General features: G+C 40.6%; 1 protein-coding gene across 9 annotated transcripts in view; it reads right to left on the bottom strand.

The window, feature by feature from the left end:
- The window catches only part of MEIS2 (Meis homeobox 2), a 169258-nt gene that overhangs the window by 4532 nt on the left and 155141 nt on the right, over nucleotides 1-9585 (bottom strand). For 5 of the 9 annotated variants that reach the window (XM_042871397.1, XM_042871370.1, XM_042871405.1 and 2 more), the window contains exons 10-11: nucleotides 1598-1656; nucleotides 85-195 (exon numbers count right to left, since the gene is read on the bottom strand). In XM_042871397.1, coding sequence (XP_042727331.1) covers nucleotides 85-195; nucleotides 1598-1656 — 170 coding nt within the window. The remainder of the gene's footprint in view (nucleotides 1-84; nucleotides 196-1597; nucleotides 1657-9585) is intronic. The other 4 variants (XM_042871378.1, XM_042871414.1, XM_042871388.1 and 1 more) reach the window with 1 other exon arrangement.

Raw genomic sequence — 9585 nt, 5'->3', positions numbered from 1 at the left:
CAATGGAGCTGTGGTGTGTGGGGTGTGTGACAGGGACTGGATGAGGCTACAGTTGCAGCGCAGAGGAGGACACAAATGTTCTACCTGCAGGCCGGATTCCCATGTGCTGCTGACCATCCAATACAAAGCTCCCCATCGGCTGACCCTCTGGACTATATGCTGCTCCTTGGCTCACTGAAGGATCAAGAAGAAAACCTGATTGTAGTCAATCGTGGACACAGAGGAGAAAGAAGAGAAGACATACCAAACAATCAGCAATTGTTCCAGCTTCAGCACTGAAACGCTATATACAATATCTTGGCTGTCACTTTAAACTCAGGTTGTGCTTTTTATGAGCTGATTATGTTACCAGGACTATAGAATAAAAATGCTATAGGGGGGCCTAATAAACAAGTTTGTCAAGTCAGTTCACTAGCTCCAGATCTGTTTCTGTACTTACCTTTAATGCAAACCAGTGGAAGCTTGTTGGAACGCTATGTGGTTTGTTTTTTTTTACTTTTTTTTTTTTTTCTTAATGAAGTAAGTACTTATTGTGTTCCTCTCTAATTACACAAAGTTGTGAATCTGGCATCTGTGATACGGGGTACTCATGGTCAAGCTTAACAAAATGCATAAAACCACTCTCACCTACTCTAGAATGAGTTAAAAAATTCTGAACATTGTTTTCCCTGTTTACATACACACTCTACATTTGATTTAATGTTTAGAATGGTTAGTTGAGTTAGTGTTTTCCCCCTTTTTCACCTGTTAATGAAAAAGAAATTTAATGCTACATGGGAAGAGTTTCCCAAACGATTAATAACCTTTTCAAAAACCTTTAAAGTGAAGCAGCAGGCGAAATCACCATCAAGTTAAAGCCCTTGTTAGTGACAACAGTCATCACCACATGGAGAAGCGTTTTATCCCAAAACCTCATGGCAGGAAACCACAACTCCCTAGTATGCTAAGGAAATGCATATTACAAAGTGGCATGATTAACACTGCACCAGTTGCTGTTCAAAGAGCTACGCGTTCTGAGCGCTTTCATAGAAACTTTTAAAAAGTATTGTTACAAAAATCATATGTTTTACTGGGAATATATCTGGCGAATTCTCAAACAAAAGTAATAATCTTTTAATATTTTTTGTCAGTATGGTACCATGTCACATTAATAGCATATTGTGAATTGTCAAAGCAAATGAATGGATACAATGAGTTTTACAGCTAGCCTTCCAGAAGTGAAAGCAATGCATACACCAAGGAGTTGTGGGTAGCAAGAAAATGAGATTGTCTTGCTGATTGGATGCAGACAAGCAATGAGTAATTCAAGAGCTCACAGTCAAACAAACTGCTTGTGGCACTACTACTTGTACCCAATTACCAATTCAGAGAGAAAATAAAAAGCAGTTTCAGTAGAGTCAGGGTGGGAAATCTCCAATTAGCACCAATTAGTGAAGTTGCTTCCTACAGCAGAATTCTGGGGCCGTAAGGAAAAAAAAAAAATCTCCCAGAATGCCTGGTTGGGGCATTTATTTACCAGGTGATGGGACTCCTGAAGAATAACTTGATGAGGATTTGCGCCTGTGGGACTTGAATACAGATAGTACTTAGAACTTGCCTGCTCGATTTGACTGGTCAATCATAGGCTGTACTATTCTTCTTCTGGCATTAATAAACCTGAAACAGAATACAAAGAATAGCAGTCCTTTCATCAGCTCACTCTGGTTCTGGGAGCACCTCTGCTTGAAAACCGACGTGATCTCAGCGCGGCGCGGCAATGCGTTTTGTTTTGCGTCTCTTTCTTAAAGAGCAGAATTTTCACTTTAAGGGATTTTCCTCCGACTGCTCAGGAATGGTGCCCGGTAATGTGCTTATCTGACCGGCCGGCTTAGCGCTGGGTCTGCCAGCGGGCTTGGAACAAGTAAACGTGAAGGAAAACTTGTGTTAAAAGACAATTGTTTCTTTAACTTCTCAGGGTAGCTCGGAACCTGGTTAAAGTTCACAGGCTGCGAGAGTATTTTTTTGTTGTTGTTGTTTTGTTTTGCTTTTTTTTTTTTTTCCCTCCATCACAGGGATTCAGCTCCCCTTGCAGCTGGCCATAAATGAGGACCAGGCTTTGCCACACCGTGCTTTCACAAGGTATTGTTAGGTCAGCAGAGCCATCAATTAGGCTGTCTGAAGTTTTATCACCAGCGCAGCAGCAGTAAGGGCCGGCCCAGAAAGGCTCCTGCTCCTCCGCAGCTCCTGCCGCCGCCGCCCGTAAAGCGCGGGGTCGCCGCGAGGTCAGTGCCGGCCGGGGGCGACCTCTGCGGCCACGCGGGGCAGCCCGCGCCCGGCCGTAAAGCCAGGCACCTCGCGCTCGTTAGCGGCAGCGGCCGCAGGTACATGTGGTTGGGATTAGGCCCAAAATAACTTCTCCATCTCTCTCTCTTTTTTTTTTTTTTTTTTTTTCCCCCCCTTTTTTTCTTCCCCCTCCCTCCTTCTCGCTCCAACCAGGCCCTGCGCTGGGTGCTGGGGCTTCTGAACGCTGGGGAAGGCGGTTAGCGGGCTGCGGAGCCTGGCTTTAATTTTACGGGTAATCCAAAAATAAGTACTTGCATATTTCTTGTTAGCTTAATGCGCAGCTACACACAGCAGCACAAACTCAGGCACATTAATTTCACCGAAATAATTTTCAAGCTCAGTTTTTCGCACCGTTTCTCTCACAACGGAGCAATTCTCCATCACTCACGGCCACGCTTGTTTTTGTCCCCCTTTGTGCTGGAGAACACTCCGAGCTCCGCACAGGTTTTGTGTGCTGTTCCACAGCCCGGGCTTTGGGCCCGTGACCCTTAAGGAGCGCTAATGAAGGCGAATACTGGTGTTTAATCCTCTTCAGAAATACTAACATGCCCATCATCCAAAACAGCCTCCAATAATTGCCGTTGGGCCCGATCCAAGGCCTCGCGAAGTCTTTCAGTTAGGAGCTGAAAACTAAGTTCATCTGCTCATTTAGCAAATTGCTGGCCTTTCTATAGCATCAACTCCGTGAGCCCTTTTGTTGCGTTCCCTCCCGCCTCCCCCGCGAAATTCCCTCGCAGATAATAAAGGATGGAACACCTTCGATTGCAGCTCCTGTAATCACAGTTGTGGAAATTTCATTAGACAGATGCATAAATGCTACAAGTAACACTAAAGGGCTCTTTTGCATCTCTCTGTTTACATCCTGAAGACATTCTTTATTCTTTAAGAAAAGTATAATTCAGTTGTCAGAAATGTCATCCTGCCTCAGAATTACTCATGACTTCAGGTATTAAAATAAAAACTCAGACACAGTCGACGCACTTGTTTATTCCCTTCTGACTACAGTGCAGGGAAGGCATTTCTTGCCTTGGCACTGTGATTTCTAGATGTGTTTCTGTCCTCAAAGACTAAGGTCTCCAACAGAACTTAATTTGCTTAGCTGCTTTCCAGTAATGTTACGTGCTGACCAAATGGAGGCTGACCTGAACCCTCTCTAGCCAGCATGCCTTTTATCAGCTAAAGTTAAGGCCAATAGAGATTAACAGGAAAGCCTGATAAGACTGTTTTCTCTTCTCCTATGAGCTTCTAATGGTGTATACAGATGGCAAGGTTTTAAAGAATGGAATGAACGCTTATTTAGGCCTGTAAAAAATCACAGACAACAGGCATCCCCCCTCCCCCCCTGCCTTTCGTCTTACTAACCCATGTTCTTCAATCAGGCCAGTCTTCAGGGAAACCAAATTGCTTTTTTTTTTTTTTTTCTTTTTTCTTCTTCTTCTTTTTTTTTTTTATTTAAACCCCAACTACTTTTATTGTTTACATCTGGTGGTCCCCTTATTTATGCCCCTTTCCACTTCCCTGCAAGCACACCCTTACTCACAGGGCTGCGAAGCATTATGGGCCTTGGCTCTCAGCAGGAGAACTCGACACTGTCTTCAAACAAATAATTAAGGGGAAGGTTAAAGGTTCACCCAGAGGTCACATCTTTGGATACTCCTCAGAAAGTTTACATTAGTAAGAAATGGGTGCCCTCTGAAGTGTTTTTTCAATGGGTTTGCACAACAAAGCAGAACATTAAGAAAATTCTAAGTCCTGAAAGGTTTCAGGTGACAACTGTGATTGTGAGAGTACAGATTTGGATACTCCACTCTGGTCTTGCCTATTTTACAGCCACCAGAGCTTAAGCCCTTAGGATATTGAAAATATTGGCTATTGAAAAATTCTGTCCAACCATTCACTTGCAAAAGAACTTCTCCCTACTTTATTCCACTGATATGAATAATGACAACTTTTCTGTGTGAACTCTGTAGACAGCTTTGGAAGTGTTTTGGAAGCGTTTTGGAAGGCAAATTAAAGCCCCTGTAGTAGTGAGTTCACTGATCACCCAAAAATAAAAAAAAATAAAAAAAATAAAAAAAAAAAGTGATAAAAATTATCACATTGGTCCAACATTTTCTTTCCTGCAAAAAACCACAATTGTTTTCCAATTTCTGATTTAATTATATGTCTATATCTCTGTATCTATAATATAGTTTCTCAGTATTATAACTATATCTCTATAGTTTCTTCTATGCATGCTTATAACTGCAGGTGTAAATAACGTCTTCTAGACCAACAACATGTGAAGAGAAGGTACTTTGTCATATTCTCAGATATAGGAGAACTTTAGGCATTCAGTTCATTTTGAAGTTCTTTTCCTACGATTCCTTTGAAAAATCCTGGCGTGATGGCCAGTTATACTCACCAATGGTTATGTCTAAAAAACTGCACTTGGAATTATTTAGATTGGCAAAACTGTGGGTGGAAAACAGACGTACATTTCAGGTCAAACTAAAAATTGCAACCAATGTCGTAGCAGTAGCTACATCAGGTAGCACATCAGCACAGTTGGCAGACAAGGGCGCAGAATGCAGTGTTTGTGGATTATTATGTGTCCTTTATACTGCCCTATAAATATGCACAGTGCATAATAGAGACATAAAAGCCACAGTCACTGCCTTAGTCTTTACTTTTTTTTTTCTTTTCTTTTTTTTTCTTTTCTTTTCTTTTTTCTTTTTTCTTTTTTTTCTTTTTTTTTTTTTTTTTTTTTTTCTGAGGGTTTTTTGTACCTCTCAGGGAGCAATCTCTAGAGCCAAAGTAAAGCAAAATACAGCTTTCTGCACAGCACTTCAATTTGTGCATTGCAGAAATACTGTGATGTTATTTTGGCACAAGTATCTTCAAAAGGCACTAAAAGACAGGTGAAAAAAAAAAATAAAGAGAACACCAATGCCACTATTTCCAGCATTACTTGGAACCCTATAAAAGAAGAATTCACAGCTCTGCTCCTGACACTAATTGCCTGCCTTGTTCATGCCCTTCACCCAGAGGCCAAAGATTGAATGGCCTGAAAAGATGAGTAAAATCTATCAACAAGACATAGATTTCTTTGTTACACTTCTGTTAATAGTAATTCCTATTACTTGGATGATAGCAGCAGTTAGAGAACCCAATGAAGCTCAGTCGTACTTCACCCCACACTGTACACACTGTCCAAGAGAACTCACAGTCTGAACAGATTTCCAGGCAAAGCCTGGGGGAGAGGAGACGCCTTCTCCCTGTTTGCAAAGGGGAACTGAGACAGACGGAGATTAAGTGACAAGGCCAAAGTCATACAAGAGATCTTTGGCAGAGCCACACTCCCAACATAGATTTCCTCAGTCCTCTTTCAGCACTCAGTACAATCTGCTATCCATATGCTATCTTTCCTTTGTTCCTCCAGATTAGCAGTCAGGCACACTGGCAGGGGAGTGCAGAGAGAGCTCACATTGCCACCGTTTGTGCCTTACCTGCTGTGTAGATAAAGAGGGGTCATCAGCCTCCAGGGCTGCGAGTTGATACCTTCACAAACTCTACATTCACGTGGTACTTGGTCCTCATTCCAGAATGATAAATGAGGTGTGTAATGTTGAGAAATACATGTCATTGTCATAGTATTTTTAATGAAAATCTCACTTCCAGCATTTTGCAAGTAACAGATTACAAACCCCACTTATTCAAACAACAGAAATAAGGTTTTTTTTGCATCTCGTATTTTTTTAATTGCTACCTAAAGCAGCCACATATATTTTCTATAGCCAAAGTCTTTCTCACACAAGGAGTTACGGTAACTTCAGTGGGACAATTTACGAAAACGCAGCCAACAAGATTTGGCTCAAAATGCTCAACAATATGGAATTTTTAAAAGAAGTTACTTCAGAAGAAGTTACTTCAGTTTTATCTAATTCTAGCAAAAAAGAAAAAAAAAAAAAAACCACCAAAAAAAACAAACCCACAGTAGAGCAGTAAAGGTGCACTAGTGAATATGCAGTGTAGTCTGGTGATTTGGTAGCCCTAGTCCTAATTGGTTCCTACCATTGCTAATTAGCATGACAATATAACCTAAATACATGCATTTAATTGCATCTTCTCAAATTGAGGTTTGCTTTTCTTTATTCAAAATATACATGCATTTTTTACTTTATAGGAAGTTCCATAATTAATCTTCTTTATATATTTATCATATTTATCTCCAGTCATATAAAATGATGTTAAATTCACATTTACATAACATATTTCATATTTACAATAAGCAAGATCCAGATAAAATTGCAGAGAAATATGTCTGCAAGTGCAAAAGAGAATAAACAGCAAATAGAGATTTCTTAGTCTGCTTTTTCACGTCTGGCACATTCAAAAACAATTTTGTCATTGTTTCCACTGTCTTTTTTTTATACATACTGTGTGTTTCAAGATACAAGGACCTCTCCATAAGTGAATCTATGTAAGATTAGTTCTTAAAGTGAACTATTGGTGGCTGTACTGATTGGTAATCAGAATTAGAAATGTGTCTACTGTATGTCTATCATGGAAAATACGTCTTCAGGATGTAGGCTCACAATAATTTAGTTTCAGGAGGACAAATAGCATGCAAGCTTGGAAATTATAATTCACCTCCAAGTTGAGGTCTAACAGGAACTCAAGCAGAGAGTGTTATCTAATTCCAATTGCTTGTCTACGCATCTCACAGATTCTGTGAGACGAACTGGTACAAAACATAACTAGTTTTCCACAGCAGAGTATATTGCTCTGTATAAGAAACAGAAGTACAGCACGGACTACAAAGTAAAACTAAAAACTTTTCAGTATCAGTCTTCAAACTGAATTTTCACTTAACATATCCATTGAAGAGAATAAGGTGTTAAAATATTGCACTTATTTAACAGATCAGCCACAAAAAAAAAAAAAAAAAAAAAAAAAGAAACACAAGTTCTCTACTCCTTGTGTGAAAAACAGAGAAAGAAACATAACAATATGTTGTTATATAATATAATGTAATAACAATAACAACAGTAATGTAGGGTCAAAATTGTTCTTTTTTTCCATCATCTGAAAAAATACTCTAATTTTCAAAATTTTTGGGTTCCCAGAGGAACAGTCTAATGAGATTTTTCAAAAACCTGACAAATCTAGATGCAAAACTTCTCTCTCATTAAACTTAGGTAAATGGAAGTCAGGCTTCATGGGGTTTATGCACCTGCTTCAATGTTTCACAGAGTAAGTGCTTAAAAACACATTGTAACAAATAATCCAAATGTTTTTACCTTGGCTGGGAAAATAAATCTTTGCCATAAATGATATTTAAGTAGTCGGACTGTGAACACATCAGTGTTTAGCAAGAGCATGCTACAGTGATCACTTGTTGCCCAAGCATGCCCTAATTTGAAAGGGAAAATAAGCGATGAAATATTGTATTTAAATCACAAAAGTGTTTTGATAAATAACCTAGAAAATAATTTCTTTCCCAATCTGAAAGAAAAAACTTCATAAGATTTTAGGAGTTCGCAGCAGACTGAAAGAATGCATTAGAAAAAAAACTAATTTGCAGAAACACTTTTACCAATATACTCAGCCTTTGTAGCAATCTTTGTCTGTCACCTAAACTTTTATCTGAGCAAGTAAAATCTAGTTATCTTAGTTTATTTAAGTTCTCCCTCCAATATGTATTCTAAACTGACAGAATTGGGTTTAGGTGTCCTTTTGTATGTGTGTGTATGAAAATGGTTGAAAAAGCCCTTGTTTATACTTCACTGAATCTATGCCGCACCTGGTTACTAATACTTGTAGCATTCCTTACAGGAGAGTTGAAAAAGCTGACTTAGTCACCTGGAAATGAGCCACCTAAATGAGGCTTCCTTAAGTCCCAAATCTTGAGAAACGGAGCCGCTTCCATGATTGGTTTCAGGGAAGAGAGTGGAACACGCAGGTTCATTCCCTGACTGGGTTTTACATCGTTTTGAGTAGTCTTGTTAGAGAAGGGGGCTTGTAGGCTGCTTAAACTGACTTTCTTAAGCTAATTTTGGTATCTCACATCTCTCATAGGTGTGATTCAGCAGACCTAAGTCAGTATCCACATTTGGTAGAAGGAGGGCTCTAGAAAATGACAGCAAGTGTCTAAGCTGGGTGCCAACAGCCCAAGGCAGGCACTAACAGCCCTGGAGACCTATGCCACATCTTGTATGTTTGTGTTGGATCTTCTAAAAATACGTTATGGCACCACGAACTGCCAATTGTTGAAAACCATGAATTTGCCCATCCTGTACCTGTGAGACTGTCTAAAAAAATCAGAAGTTTAAACAGTGTCTTTTGTATTTACATTCCATGTTTTTGAGTCATTGTGTCACATTTTTAAACTGCTTTCCTCAGCAACAAAATCTAGAAACTTACTTGGAAAGCCAGGGCTGTGAGTTAACATGAAATAACTTGAGCCTTGTGATAAAATCATGAGAATTGGCAACCAGGCACCTATTCACCTCAGAGAAAATATGTATCTTAAAACATGTAACTCTTGGTTACCAGGCTACTTTTTCGAAGCACAGGAAAACGATCTGGCTTCTGCCAAAGCCCTAGTGCATTTCACACTGAAACACACATCCTGAGCAGCCACGCTCGCATATGGCCTTGGCCAGGGGCCTGCTCACAGGGCCATGCTGGTCTCTGCCCCAGGATGCCCTGATAGGGATGCATCTCCTCATTGTACCTATTGCGTTCCCACCGTAGGGTACAGCCAGCGCTCCCCAGTGCAACTCAGCAACCTGAGAAGGCTAACATCTGCCTGCACTCCACAGTCTTGCCACTGCCCCAGCACCATGGGGCAGAAGGGATGCTTCCAGGGTGCGCAGGGGCACCAGGGCTGCTGGCTTCTCCAAAGCCCCAGGGGCAAGGTGGTGTGAATGTATGAGATGAGGGGGATTGTGCTGCCCTGGTCAGTCAGTATGTCAAGGTGGGAGGTGAGTCTAGTAGGTGAGGATAATGAAGGACTATGCCATACATGCATATAGAATTGCAGAATGGCTTGGGTTCGAAGGGACCCCGAGGATCATCAAGTTCCAACTCCCCTTGCTGAAGACAGGCTCACCAAACTCCAGAAAATGCTAAAGGAAAGGCATGTATATCCTTACAAGCTTTCATAAAACCTCAGCTCAGGTGGAAAAGTACCCTCTCTTATGCCTCTTGGATTTCTGGCTGGTAACAAGGAACAGTCAGTCAGTGCGGCCACAACCAAAGTCATGAAGCAGCCTGGCA

The sequence above is a fragment of the Lagopus leucura genome, unplaced genomic scaffold (genome assembly GCF_019238085.1).
Source record: "Lagopus leucura isolate 7727_CA_CO unplaced genomic scaffold, USGS_WTPT01 Super-Scaffold_1, whole genome shotgun sequence".
Lineage (NCBI taxonomy): Eukaryota > Metazoa > Chordata > Aves > Galliformes > Phasianidae > Lagopus > Lagopus leucura.
Note: the sequence above shows the minus strand (reverse complement) of the source record. Positions and strands in the feature narration are given on the sequence as shown.